Genomic DNA, 18,104 nt, shown 5'->3' on the forward strand with positions numbered 1-18,104 from the left:
GCCCTCTTGGCCACCTGGGCACACACTGGCTCGTATTCAGCCACTGTCAGACCAACACTCCTAGATCCTTTTCCCATAGGCAGCTTTCCAGCCGAGGTGGCTGAGCTGAGGTAGCACCTGCACATCGCTCTTCTCCTCCTCCAGCTGAGTGCTGCTCAGGGCAGCTTGGGTCAACAAAACATACTGGTCAGGGATTGGGTTTCTGCATTTTTTTAGCATGAAGTTCTCTCACATTTGGTCAGACAAGTGAAATCAGTGCTGCCAGGAGATACTTGCTGCTACTTAGATGGAAATATCTTTGTGATTTGAAGTAGGGACCATCCCCTTTTCCTCAGCCAAGGCTTTGTCCTCAAGGCTCAGCATGGAGCTGCTTGGTAGCTGCCTGGGACCACCATCACTGCCTTCCCTGCATGTTCAAAGCTACAGCTGTTGATGTTGGAAGTCTCTCAGTACCGTTGTTTAAACGAGTGTAAAGGAAGTTTGCAGCATTCTCAGGCAGTAGGACACATGCCCCAGCTTCTCATTCCGCCAAGCCTAAAGCTCTGTGTGTGGCAAAGTCCTGCCTGTTTCATAATCCTAATCCAAATCTGCCTATTGGATTAGCAGTGCAGTCTGTTCATGCAGTCTCTGCTCTCCTGCTCCTAGCTGGTGAAGATTCAAGATTGGGAATTCCTCACTGACCTTCCTCTCAGCTCTCAAATCTGCAGGTCACAGGCTTTAAGTTTTTCAGGCACAAGAAAGGGCCACGTACACATGTTCTTTCTTATGAGGAAAGGCTGCAAGACCTGAGGCTCTTTAGCCTGGAAAAGAGAGGTCTAAGAGTGGATCTTCTCAATGCTGATCAATAGCTGTAGGGTAGAGGTCACAAGAATGGAGCTGGGATCTTCTCAGTGGTGGCCAGTGATAGGACAAGGAGCAATGGACTCAAACCAGAACACAAAAGGTTTCATTTGAACTTAAAGAGAAACTTCTTTGCTGTAAGGGTGACAAAGAGATGTGGAGTCTCCTTCTCTGAAGGCTTTCAAAACCTACCTGGACACAATCCTGTGCAATGATCTAGATAGATCCTGTGCAGTGATCTAGATGGACCTGCACTAGAAAGAGTTTGGACTCCACATGATTTCCAGAGGTCCTTCCCAACCCTCACAACTCTATGATTTTATGATGCTGTGAAAGACAATCCTGCTTCATTAATAACTTGCTTTAAAACTGATGATAAATGCTAACTAACCTACGGTTTCCTGCACTTACTATTGGCACCTCCAGCAGAACTTGAGGGCATCTAGATGGACATTTCTGACCAGAGTTAAGTATGTTAGTAATGTTGGCTTAATGCTCTGACCTGATAGTCTCAAAGGTCTCTTAAACCAGAACAATTCTCTGATTCTATGTGAAAGACACCATTCATTCAGATCTATTCAAATACCTTTCTCTTGATTGCTGGATGAAGCTGCTGCACAGCACTGCAGATGCTACTCACAGTTAGGACAGGAAAAAGGAAGAGAAGTCCAGGTCAAGCAGTGGTTATAGATCTGTTTCTGAAGGCTGACTCTTTACTCATCCTCATTTGGGTAGCTGTTTTTCTGAGGGTGTCTGCATGTACACAGTGAACCTTGATGAACTTTCAAAACAGGTACAAAGATGGCAAACTGATCATGGACAACCACACCTGCTATGAGCCTGATCCAATGAAGTACAGACTGGGCATAAGAGATGTGAGACCAAAGCATGCTGGAAACTACACCATTGTCTTGAGCAATGCAAAATATGGCCTCTATAAGAACCTCACCATGCAGCTGGTAGTGACAGGTAAGGACTTCTTAATCTTTATAATGATGCCTACTGAGTTCTTTCTCTTTTTTGGTGTGATCCTACTTTACCAGTCAGCAAGAATGGGTGACATTTCCCCATGAGCTAATACAGAACTCTGCAGAAACTACCAGATTACCACCTTGCCCAGGAACCTCATTTCACCCCACAGTGAATTGAAGCAACAGAATGGAGAGTTGCTATGAAGAGCTAGTCTCAAACTATGTCGTCTAAAGTCACTTGCCACTGAGATGCTGCACCTCAGAAATAGTCTGTGTCAGGACAATGTCTCCACAGAGATGACTTGAAAGTGAACACACCTAAGAGAACTTACATTTGAATAGGAATTTGGGAGGATAGCTATTAGTGAGGTCTTCAAGCAGAGTGATAGAAGCTTTACCCCTTGAAATTACAAACTAGTTTGAGCAAAGCTCTGGTGAACATCTGCTGAGACAGAAAAAGTCCCAATAGGGCTGATGGAAGGAAGTAGATAAGATACCCTGTCTTTTATTTCTCTCCATCTTCCTGTTACAGAAATGTTTTCTAAGCCTGCATTTTGTGTATTGTCATTTATCTGCTGGGAGCACTTGAGAGATAGGCTCTTCTTCAGGGGAGAGAAAACTGAAGTAAAAGGTGGTGTGCACTGAAGCAGATTCACTTGGCACAGAGGGAAAATAGACACTGGAATCACATTTATTAGTCTCCCTGGCTGGGATAATGGAGGACAGAGCCACATTGTCTCTCTGCACATCCACTGACTCTTTTAATCCATCGAATATTTGGCAGTAGAGATTGAATCATGAGGCCAAGCAGAAGTTAGCTCTGCTCCCCTTTGTATTTCCCCAGGTGATGTGATAGCAAAAGTTATTGAAAGAGGTTTGCTGCCTTTTCTCTGGTGAATTCTTTGATTCTTATCCTCTTTACACCCCCCAAGATTATCTCAATTGTCCTGTTTTGTGTATTTAAGAACTGCTGCACCATTTACTTCCAGCACTGAACGAGCTGCCCAGGGAGGTGATGGAGTTACCATCCCTGGAGGTGTTCAAAGAACATGTAGACACAGTGCTCTCAGACATGGTTTAGTGGGCAAGGTGATATTTGGTTTATGGTTGTATTTGATGACCTTAGAGGGTTTTGCCAATCTGAACAATTCCATGATTCTCTGACTTGTGGTTTTCTCATTTCTCCTTTCAGAAAGGAGTAATGCCTAAAAAATGGAGAATTTGTCACTCAGACACAAGTGGCTTATTAAATCTTCTAAATAAGATATGGTAGCTTTAATCAGCTTAAACATTACAGGAACTAAAGTGTCATTTAGGAGTGGAGAGAGATAAGGGCATGCTGATGGTCAGGTGCTCCTCAGCTAATGAGGAAGAATGTGTTAAGCTGCAGGAATTAGTTCACTTGAGATTGTTTATTCGTACCATGGTCCTGCTGCCTTGTCCGAGAACGGAAACGTTCAAAGGAAGAGAAAATTAAGAATGATAATAAACTATCTTGTCAAGGTAAATATTGGTGGTTGCATGCAGAAGAGAATGTTTACTTGAAGAGCAGCCATTCCCCAAATAGGCACAGAAAAAACAAACAGACCTTCTTTGTATCAGCAAGATGCTATTTCAGGATTAAACCATCCCATGCTCTTAACTCCAGTAGGAGCCTTTCATCTTTGCTGGATGCAGAGGGACATGGCATTCCGGCTCTCACACACGGTCTGTGCCATGCATGGTGCTCATTGTTAGCCCTTTGGAGAGAGACTTCCACCAGAAATAATTATTTAATTGCAGGCCCATCGTTTCTCAAGAGTCTGCAAAGCCCAGCAGCTGTAGGAATCTTGCCAGTTGGAGAAGATCACACTGAATTAACCAGGCTGGAAAAGGCCTTTGAGATCATCAAGTCCAACCTATAAGATGTTGCACTGTGAAGCACAGGAAAAATTCATAAATTCAGAGGATCATGGAATCATTTTGGTTGGGAAAGACCTTTAAGACCATCCAGTCCAACCATTCTCTAACTCTACCAAGTCTGGTGCTAAACCATGTGTCTCAGTACCATGTCTCTGTGTCTTTTAAACACCTGGTGGAGGTTGGAAGGGTCTCCTGGAGACCACCTAGTCTAACCTCCATGATAAAGCAGGGTCACCCAGAACAGCTTGTCCAAGGCCACAATGTCCAGGTGGGTTTGAAATCTCTCTAGAGAAGCAAGCCTTTCTTTGCCAATACAGGAAAATAATCTCAGAAAGAGTTTTAAAACTAAAGGTTGCAAGCAATGAGGAATTTGCCTTGATTTGAGAGAGGGCCAACATAAAACACCTAGGAAATCTCTCTTGCCTGTGCCAAGTTCTTTTGAGGTTACAGCATTGCTCTCCAAAAGCCAGGACCAGGGTTTTAAAGATCAGAGCTGCATCTGTGAAAGTGAGTTGAGTTCTGATCTATTATTATTGAAGAAAAGACAGAGAATTATGTAAATAGACTTTTGAAGGAGGAGGTAAATGTCACTGGGATATGTTGCTCCCAGGGTACACTGCATTGAAGAAATTAAAAGTGAGCACACAGCCCCCCCTCCTGTGAGACTCTCCAAAACAATACATGGTTGATGCTCCTGAGAATCACAGATGACACAACTGACAGAAACTGTGCTGGAAGGAACCCAGCAGCTGTGACTTGAACTAAGTGTGGAGGAGGTTGAAGGTTAACAGTGTTGGCAATTGATGAACAAAGTACAAACAGCAGCAGGAGTTATCAAATTGTGGTATATTAATTTTTGCAGTGTGATTAATTCAGTACTCATGGCAGCAGAAGAGAAACCTTCAGGCAGGATCTGAATCACAGAATCATAAAATCATGGAATCATAGAATGGTTTGGGTTGGAAGGCACCTTAAAGGTCATCCAGTTCCAACCCCCCTGCCACGGGCAGTGACACCTTCTACTGTCCAAGGTCCTATCCAATCTGGCTTTGAACACTGCCAAGCTTGAGGCCTCCATGACTTCTCTGGACAATCTGTTCCAGTGCCTCATTACCCTCATAGGGAAGAATTTCCTCCTAATGTCTAATCCACATCTAGCTCCTTCCAGTTTGAATCCATCACCCTTCATCCTGTCACTCCATGCCTTAGTACAAAAAAAGGTAAGAGCTTGAGTCCTGCAGGACAAGAGCTTACATGCCCATGTGTCTTCTGACCTGCAGAAGACCAGCACTTCTGTAGGCTTTCCTTGGAGTCACCTGCCATGTACTTATTCAACTGGTAGAGATCACAGTGGCTCTGACTGTTCAAGGCACCTCATTCCATGGTACTGAGCAAAGTCCTGGGAGCTATTCCCCCTCTAAAGTTTGCTATGGCCATAAAAGTGAGAAGTGTGTGCAGAGGTATCAAGCATCTCAGCTCCACAGAGGCATGATGAGGAAAATGGGCAAATAACTCTGGAGCTGTGGGGTGGGAACTGGCAGCAAAGCTGGCCTGAGGTGAAGAGCTGGTTGAGAAGATGCAGGAAGGAACATGCTGCCTGGCCTGGGGGAGAATCCTGCTGCTATTCCAGAAATTACTTTAAGAAGTGGCTTAGCTGTGCCTCTGGTCACCAGTGTGTGCCCACTGCAGCTGGAATTCAATCTTGCAGGAGCACACATCTCCCTTGTGGAGTCACCTTGGCTCATTGTAGGACTCCAGCCCCCAGGAGGTAGCTGAGCGCATGTTCAAAACACTCCTTCTTTACATATTTACACATCAAACACTGCCCAACAAGCGGTGGGTTGCTGTGTTTTTGTTTTGTTTGATTAAATTCTGATTGAGAAAAGCTTCAAGAAAATAATGTCCTGAAGAATTTGAAGGGGAGGGAGCAAGGAGAAGGAACAATCCTAGCAAACAGCTGGTGGCTGCACATCTGAGCCAGCCAAAAAGGGGAAATGTGGGAGAATAGACTTATTGCAGACTGGAGGACAAAGGGGTTTCAGAAGAAAACACAAACATAAAACCTCCAATCTACTTATGGGCAAGCAGACTGCATTTCATTCTCACCCTTGTACAAGTCATCTGCATGGAGCAGGGTTCTTGCTGAGTCCTTCTGGAGCAGTCAGCATGCTCTGACCATCACATTACATGTGAAGATTGTCCTGAAGTAGAAGTTAATTCAAAAAGAGGATGAATAACCTCCTTCAGCACTTTGCCTTTCTTTTTTGTCCCAAACTTTCTCTCCTGTACTCCCTCGAGGCTCTTTCAACAAATATTGCTTTGGGTTCCAGCTGCTCTAGTCAATTGAAATTAAATTCCCTCATAGAGTCCTTGATCCCCCAAGCTCTTGTCTTCTGTCTGTAAGAAATGCAGGATTAAGGGCTGGAAACAGCCTCTGCCATAAGCAGCAGTAATTCACGAGCTCCTTATGAATTCCCTTTCTCCTGGGCAAGGGCTGGAATAAAAGGGCATGCATGGAAAATTCACATGTGCATTGCCACGTGCTCCTTCCTATGGCAGTGAGGTGACCAACTACACCTCAATCTGCTCCTAGGGAGAAGTAGCTCCAGAGCACTTAGTGATGCAGATGTTGCCCTACTCTGTAGTCAAGCCAGCTCTTCATATTTGGTTGAAAATCAAAAGCAAAGGGACTTCTGTGCCTGACCTACTTTGGCTTGCAAGGGATGAGTTGACATCAAAGGAGTCCCCAGTGATCTCCACAGAAGTTAATAAGTATACGGTGATCCATGTGAACAATACTCCAGCACCTCAACCAGACCCAGAAAGAGTCTAAAGAGAGAAATGAGCCTTTGAGACAAGACAAATGTATTTGGGCCATGCTAGTTCAAAGAAAAAAGAGCTCTGAGAGTGATAGTTCTCAGTTAAAGAGTTGAAGACAGAGTGGAGACTCCCACTGTCTTTTGTGCATGGAAGAGACATTGAAATCCCTAAGATGGACACTGCTGCACTGTAAGAAATGGGAACTTCTTTGGATTATTAGAGCAAACCCAAGTGTTGTTTGGATTAAAGCACTGAGACAGATACCAGAAGCAGGGCTATACAACATGATGCAGGCTGAGAGATCTGGGGCTGTTGAGCCTGGAGAAGAGCAGCCTGAGTGGATTCTCAGTGCTCTGCAAGAGCTAAAGGGTGGGAGGCAAGAGGATGGAGCAAGACTCTTCTTGGCAGTGTCCAGTGACAGGACACAGGGCAAGGGGCACAGACTGGAACTCAGGAGGTTCCATCTTAAGAAGAGGAAAAAAAAAATTTGGTATGAAGGTGGTGGAGCCCTAGAGCAGGCTGCCCAGAGAGCTTGTGGAGTCTCCTTCTCTGCAGACATTCCAAACCCACATGGATATTGTGACCCTGGGTAGGCTGCTGTGGGTGCCCCTGCTTTAGCAGAGGGTTCAGCTGGATGATCCCCAGAGGTCACTTCCAACCATTATCATGCTGGGACTCTGTGACAGAAAAAGGCAAGGTGGTAGAGGGCCAGAACAGACAGCACTCTTCCTAGATACATCCCAAGGTGACAGCATAAGGTCAGAAAAAACAAAACGAAGCTGCACTTCCACTTTAACAACAAAATTCCCTGTAGGGTAGGTCAAGTGCCCTGAGATTCTTCTTATTATTTGCTCAAAAAGTATCCAGCTGCAGGATTTCTTTTCCTTTGCTCCCACCCTGCTGGCATTCCCAGCCCACAGCAGCAGGTTACAATGGAGCAGCAGGGTGTGTGCACTGGAGATTAGGTAAGCGACCGATAATCGGTGACCCTAATTCTATTCCTGGCTGTGGTATTGACTCATGGAGAGATTTTGGCCACTCATTTCATCTTGGCATCTGCTTCCTCAAGAGGTACCCTGGGGACAATGCCATGCACCCACTTCACAGCAGCTTTGTGTATGTAAGCATTGCACAGAATAACACTGAAAAGCTAAGAGAATGGAACAAAGACAACCACCCAAAATCAGCTGGGGTCGAACACAATGTTCTGTTGGGCTAGAAACAAATGCTTTGTTTTCAAGTCATTGAACTCTTTTTATCCATTTCTTTCTTTCCCTTTAACAAAAAAAGATAAAAACAAACAACCAAACCACAGAGCTGACTTGTTAAGTCCAACACAGACAAAGTGATTTTACCTGGGGGGGGGGGGGGAATTTCATCCCACTTTCCCCACTTGACCAGTCAAAATTTGGATTAATTAATGAGTTTTCTATATCCACCTCACAGAATATTCATACAATTACAGAATGGTTTGGGTTGGAAGGCTCCTTAGAGAACATCTAGTTCCAGCCATCCTGCCATGGGCAGGGACACCTCTTACTAGACCAGATTGATCAAGGCACTATCCTCAAACACCTCCGGGGAGAGGCCATCCACAACTTCCAGGGACAACATGTTCCAGTCTTAACCACCCTCACTGTAAAGAATTTCTTCCTAATCTCCAACCTAAATCTCCCCCCACCCCCAAATTTAAATCTATCTCTCAACTCATCACAACAAGCCCTTGTAAAAAAATTCACCTAGCTGAACTTGCAGAGCTTCTATTTCCATTAAAGTTCTGCACAAACATCAGATGAAAGATTCTAAATTGCAAACTATTTGGGCTTCTGGAAAACAGAACAACTAGAAAACAAATTGCCACTCTGTTTTAATGAATCCTTGTGTCCAGCAAAGTACAGAAGGTTGAGATCGAATGCCTCACTGGACCACTCATGTTATTTTAATGATATGTTTAATGTGAAAAGGTTTTTGGAAAGCCACTGTAAATGGTAGTGGGGAGGTATGTAAAGAGCAGTTCAATCAGAGGTCACTGGAGGTAAAGCAAAGTTGCTTATAGAACTTTGAGGGAAAGTTTCTCTGTGCTGTCCTCTCTATTTGGATGCTCCTTTGGGTGACAAGTGCGACCTCCAAATAACATTTACAGTGAATTCAAACCTCACAGAGTCTCTTGCAGAAGGGTTAATGTCCTAATCCTTGAATATATGATTTGCTCCTAATGCCACAAACCACGGATAACACTAGAAAGTAAAGTGAGATCTCCATAATGCTGATCAGGTTGAAATTTACAGTAAGCAGAACTGCTTTTGGATTACATTTCACAGTGCAGCAGCAGCAGCCAGGTCTTTAGTTATTCAGGTCAGCTCTCACACCAGCAATTGCACCTCTGCAAAGCGAGTTGGGGATACAATCACACTTGAAGCCAGGGAGGACAAAAAGCCCATTTATTTTGATACATTTAAAGCCATCTGAACATTGCCCATTCCAAAATCAGCCAGAGACATGAAAGCTGTTAATGTTTGTTTGGCTTCTTCAGCCTGGCGAGGGAAATGGCCAAAGGATGGGAAGCAGAGGCAGAATGCAAGCAGGTAGATCACGGCGGGGGTGGGGAGGGGGGGAGTGGGGAGGAAGATGTTAAGGGATAGCAAGGGATACTTCAGGTCAGATGTGAATTGTGTTTAAAGATCTCTTGCAGTTCAGTGGGCAGAATGACTGGTTGGGGGCAGGGCTTTGTAGGAAGGTGTTCAGTAAGCCCAAGGTTAGGAGAGCAGAAGGTGCTGTGGGGCAAGCTCTGGTGCTTCAAGGAGGGGGGAAGACTCAGCACTGCACTTGCAGAGGAGAAAAGGCGCACTGCAGGGTCTGTTCAGAGGCTGCTTGCTTGATTGCTCTACTCCTGTACTGCCACTAGCTCATTGCCTGCTCAAGCTCCCCATTCCTTGTTTTATTTTGCATGTTTTGAAAGGAGCAATACCTACAGAAACATTTAAGATGAATGTAGAAGCACACTTGCATTTTGGCAGTGCTTACAAATGGACTCAAATCCCCAGCCTTACCCCCACACAAGTGAAAGTAAACAGGAGCTTGCACATAACCCATCATGATGCTTAGGAGGTAAATATAAGAAAGGCATCAAAGCACAACTTGGAGGAGGGAGAGGCTTATCTGGGAACTGCTGGGTCTACTTCAATCATCACCTTCAACAATCACCAGCTTCAGGATGGTGAACCCCTCATCATGCTCATGTGAAGATGCTTTTCACAGGTGAAACTACTGTAGACACCAGCTCACTGAGCCAACTACCTAGATAGAGTCTGAGCAAATCTAAAAGTTCAGTACCCACCACAGCAGCCAAGAAACTTGTTTCTGTCACTGATTGAGGCAGCTTCTGTGAATTAGATTTGGATTAGCAGTGAGCAAAGTGAATGGAAAAGCTTCAGGTGCCTTCAAGGGCTACAGTAAGAAATAAAAAGGCCAGAACAGCATGAAGAGGTTCAGAAAGTCTTCAAACCTAAAAAATCTGCCCCATCTGAGTATGCCCCATTCCACATCACAAACCTGCAGCATGCTGGAGCCAGAGCCAACACCCTCACAAGCACAGAACCACACAGAGGCACAGAATCACAGCACGCCAGGTTGGAAGGGACCCAAGGATCATCTGCTCAAACCTTTCTAGGTAAATAGTCTAGTTGAAATGAGATGGCCCAGAACACTGCCAAGCTGAGTCTTGGAAGAGTCCAATGTAGGGGAATCCACTCCTTCCCTTGGGAGATGATTCCAATGTCTAACTGTTTTCAAGGGGAAACATTTTCTTATGGAGTCTGATTGGAATCTCCCCAGGAGATTCTCCCCAGGAGCACAAAGAATTCTAGAGCACAGGTCTTCTGAGGAGCAGCTGAGGTAACTGGGGCTGTTCAGCCAGGAGAAAAGGAGACCTTCTGGGTCTCCACAACTCTCTGAAAAGTGGTTGGAGTCAGATGGGAGTTGATCTCTTCTTCCAAGCAACAAATTATAGGTCAAGAGGAAATGATCTCAAGTTGCACCAGGAGAGATTTAGGTGGGATGTGAGGAACAATTTCCTCTTCAAAAGGTGGTCAAGCCCTGGAACAGGCTGCCCAGGGCAGTGGTGGAGTATTCATCCCCAAAGGTGTTTCAAAGCCACGTAAGTGTGGTGCTGAGTGATGTTGTTTATTAGTGACCTGGCAATGCTGGGTCAATGGTTGGACTTGATAACCTTAAAGGTCTCTTCCAGTAAAAAACAGTTCTACAACTCTGTGATAATACAAAGTTTTGGAACTGCCTCATCCCCACTGCAGTAGCATGGCAGGAAGAGCCAGGTGCAGAACGACACCTACCACCAGTACAAAAAGAAAGACACTTGGAAAGATTGCTTCGGGTGTCACGCCTGTAATTAGCTACAACCCCACGCTGTGTTCTAAGCTGCTGTCACAAAAGGGGGGGAGAGGGGGCATTTTCAGTCAGCCCCTCAAGTTTTAGGAAAATAATTGCTTAAGAGTCATAAATAAGAATTATTTCATTTGATGAATCATTTTGTCTCATTTGAGATTTGAAGTAATCTTGAATAGTGCCACGAAGCAAAGTAATTGTGTATTTCAGCATTCATTCGTCACTTGTGAATGTTCTTCCTTGGATTAGAGCAAGTTAAAATTACTTCTTTTTTAGAATTTAAATGACACTTAATATGTTCATCATTCCATTAAGAGCATGGAAAAATCCCTTTGTATTAAGAGACTGTAATCAAACTTTGCCCTCCCCCCCCCCCAAACTTTGTCTTTCACACACACAAAACCACGCAAACATACTTTCTCCTTCCCAAAACAATTAGAGCTTTGTTCCTATAGTCCAGAAAACATAACACTTGAGTAACCTTTCACATAACACTTGAGTAACCTTTCACACTGAACTCAGAGTCTTTTCCTCCAAGAGAAGATCAAGCTTTTGAGGTCAGTCCAGACACACCAAACACAGGATTTGAGACTGAGATGAAAAATGTCCAAGAGAATGACAAATATGCTCCTCTCCCCAGGGAGCTTCACAACATTATCATTATGATCAGAAATAATTTACTGATGGGAAACAAGATGCCAGTTACAAGGAAACTCAACACTAGTCCCAGTAACTGCTCACAAATCTCAAAGCACTTGATCAGCAATAGCTTGCATAACCCAGAGCAATGTGGTGCAGGAAAACCCTCTGTCCATCTTACAGTTGTGAATGCAAGTTTGAGAAACCTCAACTACACTTTGAAGCACTCTTCTGTTTGCTCTGTTCATCTTCTCCTCCATTAAAAGACAATCTCCCTCCCTGCCTGAAGGGACAAAGGAGTGAGGAGTGGATTTTTGGAGCCTGAGAGAACATCATCTCTAGGCACATGGAGAAACAAGACTCAGCCAAAGGGGATCAACAAAGCAGAAGGGAACACAAGAGCAAAGCCAAACGTGGCTTGTCATTTGGGGCTGCTAATCAGAACCTATGAAGTTTCTCTAGAGCAGCTAATATTTTATTCTATCATGGGAGTTAGTATATGGCTGAACCAACTACAGCCAATACTCCTTTCACAGGGTGAAGAAAGAAATGATTTTTCAAGCAATGATGAGGTCAAAAGATCTTTCAAAGTCTGACTTGGTAACCATGAGAAATGGAAAACGACAATCCCACCAAGACATGGGATCAGTCTGGTCAGTCCTCTCATAAGAGCAGAGGGCTGGAAGGGAAAAATAAAGCTATTCTAAAAGAGAGGGGAAGGGCTCAAGATTGATGAGGTGGGCAGTAGCTCATATTTACATATCTGGGGCCTCCCTGACAGCAGAAAAAATAAGTTAACCCAAAAAGTAGAAATCTAATCTGCATTCACTTCCCAACTTGTCAGAAGGCCTGAGCGCAAAGCAGCCACACTTGGCTGCTCAGAGGTGTTCCACAGAGGGACCCCGACCAATAAATCTGTTTGATTTCCTGTTATGAGAAGCAGACAAAGAGATATGGCCAAGGATGGGCAGAGCTGTCTGCACAAGGGAAGAGCCTGTGCTTTCACCCCAAACTCAAACCCACCCTCTCTGAGGTTAGCAAAAGTTCACTTCACTTGGGGCATTTTGTCGCCTTGTTTCTCATTTTTCGTGTGTTCCCGTGGGAGCTGGAAGGAGCTGGACACAGCAGCTCTTTCCTGCTGGCAATGGGCAGCCCCCAAAGTGTCACACACAAGTTTGCTCTTGAGAGATTTCCAGTCCAAGGGTGTGATCTTGCAACCCCTCCAGATGTGAATAATGCAGTGACATTTTTGATGGGTTTGCTGGTGGTGAGATTGTCCTGGCATTGCTCTGCAAGTGCTTTCTCCCCACCACTTCTCTGCTTTCTTCTAGCCTTCATCCACTGCATGTTACATGTACACAAAAAAGGAAAGCAAAGATTTCAGATCAAAAAGGTCATAAAGAAAATCATCTTTGCTGTGACAGTGCTGGAACCCTGGAGGTGCCAGAGGGGCTGTAGAGTCTCCTCTGTAGAGATTCCAAACCCTCCTAGACATTGTGATCCTGGGCAAGCTGCTGTGAGTGCTTTAGCAGAAGGTTTGGACTAGATGATCTCCAGAGGTCCTTTCCACCCCCCAACATTCTGGGATTCTGTATGGGAAAAACTTGTTCTCCAAAGCCCTGGGGAGAACCTGTACAGTGGTTGCAATATTGCTGAGCAGTAGCTGCTGATAAGGTTCCTCTCAGTAGGTGACATCAGGAATGCTGTTTTGTCCACAGTACATAGACTAAGTGCCTGATCCTGCAGCACCTGAGCAATAGCCTTTTCATGGCATGAATTTCCAAGTACAGCAGGTCGAGGATGCAATTTGGAAACAATTATGATGGATGTGGCAGCACTTCAGTGCCTTTCCTGAAATACCACAGCTAATACCCCCCTTCTGTCAATGGAGAGGGACTTCTTACAGAGGCATGGAGTGACAGGATGAGGGGTGATGGCTTCAAAGTGGAAGAAGCTGGATTTAGACAAGACATGAGAAGGAAATTCTTCCCCATGCAGGTAGTGAGGCACTGTAAGAGGTTGTCCAGAGCAGTCATAGAGGCTCCAACCTTGGAAGTGTTCAAAGCCAGGCTGGGTAACCAGGTTTAGCAGGAGGTGTCCCTGCCTATTGCAGGGAAGTCAGAACTAGATGATCCTTAAGGTGCCTTCCAACCCAAACCATCCTATGATGATTCTATGATTTGCATTGATTTTTCTCTTATGCTTGTGGTGTTTTGCTTTTTTTTCTTTAGAGAGACCCAAAATCTATGAAAAGGAAACTGATTTTGATAAGATTGAGCGGGTGGAATTAAGAAGCAAACACAAGATCCAGTGCACCGTGAGTGGGAATCCTGACCCCAAGATCGAGTGGAAGTGGCAGCCCTGCAGCCTCACAGACACACTGTAAGTGGATGTTCCTATGGGTGAGCATTTTGCAGAAGAGTTTGGTGGTTTTAAGTTAGTTTTTCTTTCCAGTACATCCTATTCATCCGAATTAGAAATCAGAAGCATCAATTCCGCACCTAAAGATCTCAGGGGTTATGAACCCAGCAGGCATCTGGTTGTTTATGGTTTTGGGAGTTACAAGCACCTTCTGTATTATCAGAATTGTGCCAAATAAGTTTAAAGTGACTAAAGATCAGGCTTGAATTTTCTTTAACTTGACCAGCAATGTCCCTCTGACTGACCAAGGTCTTTTCTTACACCTCTTGGATGTGGTCTGTGTGGCTGGCAAAGAAAAACCAGTCAGGTGTGGAGGAACCACATTTTTTTCTCCTCTAAGAGCTATTGTCAGACAATCCTGCTAAAGGCTTGGCTTCACTGAGTTGCCATATGGAATCTATGCCACTTCCTAAGAGCTGTCTTCTCTAGTGCACCCTGAGCATGGGCTCCTGTGGCAGCATCTATGTTGCAGAAGCTGAAGAAGGTAGCCAAGTCTTCACAGCTACACTGAAAGCCTTCCTTTGCTCAAGTCTGGAGGCAGCCTGAGGTGTGAAGATGCAAAGGAAGTCACTGGGTCAAAACTGTCAGAGAGGATGAGGAAAGTTAAAACTCAAGACGCTTTTTGAGATTCACCTTATTCAAGTAGACATTTTCTTGCTCCTGCTGTTGTATGAGCAGAATAACCTACAGACAGAGGTCTTGGCTCAATGCTTCCCCTGATAGCCCCAGGACACAGACAGGAGCCATGTGTAACAGTTCGCTCAACTCTTCCCTGCAGCAAGAGGGCTGAAGCCAGGTTTTCCATCTATAATAAAATGAAGGCAGGTTCGGGAAGCAAGAGAGAAAATTGCTGGATAATTGCTTATTGCCTCATCTTTCTGTGCTGTTAATGGCAAGCTACAGGGCAGGGCAAAATCAGAAAGTTCTCTGCTGCAGCAGTTGCAGTGCTGCTGGGTGATCTAGTCTTAGGTTGGGTAAAAGAAGTGACCTTGTGTCCCTCCACAAGGGAAGCATCAAGGCAGTTACTCTGCTCCTGTGGGAATAAACCAGCAGAGAGCTTTGGGTGTAGGTAGGCTTTTGGCATTGCCAATCAGCAGAAGGCGCACAAGCTGCTGCTTTGGAGGCGTTCGACAAGACCAGAATGAAAGCACCATAAGGAAAAAGGTTCTGCACTCCACAGGGAAGCCACAGAGATGCTTTAATAGGCCAAGGGATGATGATTAGAAACCAGTGCAGGATCAATTTAGATTGGACTTAAGTTCTTTACTATGGAGGTGGTAAGACACTGGAACAGTTTGCCCAGGGAGGTGGTGGAGTTTCCATTCCTGGAAACATTCACGGTCAGGCTTTATGGGGCTCTGAGCAGCCTGACCCAGTTGGGGATGTCCCTGCTGACTGCTGGGTGAGTTGGACTAGATGATCTTTAAAGGTCCCTTCCAGTGCAGCGCATTCTATGATTCTATGACTCTCTGACCTGACATCTTTTCCAGACCTTTCTGTTTAGGGAGAAAGAACTGGTGATGAATGCCGAATCCAACCAGATCCAAAGCAGTGACCTGGTGGCAACAGACCTCGTGTAACCCTTGTTCCAGCTCTCTGACTCTCTGATCTTATCAATTTAAATACAATTGCAGAGTGGCGTCTACCTCCTCAGGCCTCCGGGCCGGCCTTATCTTTGTCCAGCAGAAGCTGGAGGAGGATTCCTGTGGGAAATGACACAGCCCCCATTTCCTTCTGTTGTCTCACTTCCTCTCTCTCTCTCTTTCTCTCCCCCCTCCTTACTAGAGCACTTTGAATCCCCAAACACCATCATTGTTCCTTAGAGCTGTGATGTGATTTGCTTCCTTTGAGTTTTTTCCCTTCATCCTCAAGACAGAATTATGCCTTGCAGGAAATCTCTCAAGACATCTTCTAATGAGGCTCTTTCAGAGCTGGAAAGCCTTCCTCGACCCAGGGTGTTCTCAGGATTTGGCAAAGGCGTGGCTGATTTATGGGTTACTTTTCTGCAGTATCAGCCCTTGGTCAGCACCTATAGAAGTCCATGTTCATTTTACCTACTATAATCCTATAGCTGAGCTTGGTGGGATCAGAGTGCTGGAACTAGAACCAGCCATAGGAAGTGCAGTCCCTCTTTCCTGTTGTGTGTTGTGATGGATTCTGCAAGGTGCTCTTGAAGTTAGTTGTGGAACTGAACTAGCTTCGCTAACTTGTCATCATGGAGTCACAGTTTCTACTACCCAGCCTTGCTTGACCAGAGCTGAAGTGGCAACAGAGATGTGGAGTGCCCTGGAGCACTCCTGGAGAGAGTGATTGGCACTGGAATGGGCTGCCCAGGGAGGTGCTGGAGTCACCATCCCTGGAGGTGTTCAAGAGAAGACTGGATGAGGCACTTAGTGCCATGGTCTGGTTGATTGGATAGGGCTGGGTGCCACGTTGGACTGGATGATCTTGGAGGTCCCTTCCAACCTGGTTGATTCTATGATTCTATGTCTGTGAGGAGGAAAGGCTCAGAGCTCTGAGGTTTTTGAGCCTGGAGAAGAGCATCCCCAGAAGGGATCTGATGAATGCTCAGCAAGAGCTAAAAGGTGTGGGGCAAGACGATGAGGCCAGACTCCTTTCAGTGGTGCTCAGTAACAGGGCAAAGGGCAATAGGCACAAACCGGAACCCAGGAGGTTCCATCTGAACATAAGGAGAAATTTCTTTGGTGTAATAATGCTGGAACACTGGAGCAGTCTACTCACAGAGGTTGTGGAGTCTCCTTTTGTAGTGAGATTCCAAACCCACCTGGAATTGTGACCAGGGTCAACCTGCTATGGGTTACCCTGCTTTAGCACTGAGGGCGGACTGGATGATCTCCAGAGATTCCTTCTGATTCTCCCCATGTTAAGATTCTGAGATTTAATTAGTTGTCCATTATTTTCTATTTTCAAGCTTCACAAGGTCTAGGAGGTTTCCTTGATGGTTAGATCTTTGTCTACCTCTGTCAAGGTGCTTTGTAAATGACTTTGAGATACTGTGATGAGGGAACAGAGCAGTTTCACAAGTAACAATCTCCAGGAGCAACAGCTTTTAGGAGTTTTTATGACCTATGCCTGTTTTCTGGCACTTCCTCTCTTTAATGATGCTTCCATGGACTACCAGCAGCAAGTTCTTGACCACAACCTTTGCTTTTCTACCTCTAGATGCAAACCTGAAGGGCAAAAAATTGTGGTTCAGGAGAACATGTTCATAGGAAACAAGATCAGAAGCATTGAAAACATAACTGTGAAGCATGGAGATAAAAGAAAGGTATGTGTCTGAAGAAAAGCTGTGCAATGATGTCATGGAATAGCAGTGGGCTCACAGAGCTCTCACTCTGCAGTTCCCAAGCTGCCACGGGTTGTTAGCATGCTTTGAATTCCACAGCCCTGGGATCACTTTCAGATCTCTGCTGTTTATAAATGCTGGGATTCTGGCAGTGATGTCACATACCCTGTTTAAAACTCTCCAAAGACTTTTGGGTCAAAAACCTCTCTGTCTCCCTCAGTCCTGAGAAAGTGTAAGACTGGCTCAGTGCAAGAGGGGTCCTGTGAAGAGCACACAAGTGATAAGGACTCCGATGAGCTCATTAAAATCCTTAGCACTTAGAGAGCACTTTGTACCACCCAAGCTTCCCTACTCTCCCATGAGCAGAGCTAGACAGACACGTCATTTCAAAGGACTATGGCAGCCAGAGCTTGCTGGCCTCGTCTTCAGAGTAAGTGCCTGCAGCAGTACCTGCAGCAGCACCCACTTCTTTCAGCTGGAACTATCAACCTTTCTTTACACATTTGGGTTGCCAACAATGTTACCCAGCCAATGAAGGTGGGAAGACTTCCTTCCTTCCTTCCTTCCTTCCTTCCACACTTCCCTGCCTGCTTCCCCTTCCAAACAGCACCAAGAGCAGAAACTGCAAAGCTCCCAGGCATAAATTGTCTGTTAAATACTGGTGACAGTGAGTGGTATTGTTCACACACATCCGTGCTAATCCCCAAGAAATTCCTGCAGCACTTCTGCTCTAGATTCAGACTTCTGGCTCTGCCCTGGAGAAGATGCTGTGGTCTGGCTCAGGGAGATGGTTTATCCCTGTT

The 18,104-nt window shown here is 45.3% G+C and overlaps 1 protein-coding gene across 1 annotated transcript in view; it reads left to right on the plus strand.

Moving 5' to 3' along the window:
• LOC135183956 (vascular endothelial growth factor receptor kdr-like) overlaps positions 1-18,104 on the plus strand; it is a 157,954-nt gene that overhangs the window by 80,654 nt on the left and 59,196 nt on the right. Inside the window, exons 9-11 of the mRNA XM_064159343.1 lie at positions 1,634-1,809; positions 13,805-13,955; positions 17,178-17,283. Of these exons, the coding sequence (XP_064015413.1) occupies positions 1,634-1,809; positions 13,805-13,955; positions 17,178-17,283 (433 nt within the window). The remainder of the gene's footprint in view (positions 1-1,633; positions 1,810-13,804; positions 13,956-17,177; positions 17,284-18,104) is intronic.

The sequence above is a fragment of the Pogoniulus pusillus genome, chromosome 19 (genome assembly GCF_015220805.1).
Source record: "Pogoniulus pusillus isolate bPogPus1 chromosome 19, bPogPus1.pri, whole genome shotgun sequence".
NCBI lineage: Eukaryota > Metazoa > Chordata > Aves > Piciformes > Lybiidae > Pogoniulus > Pogoniulus pusillus.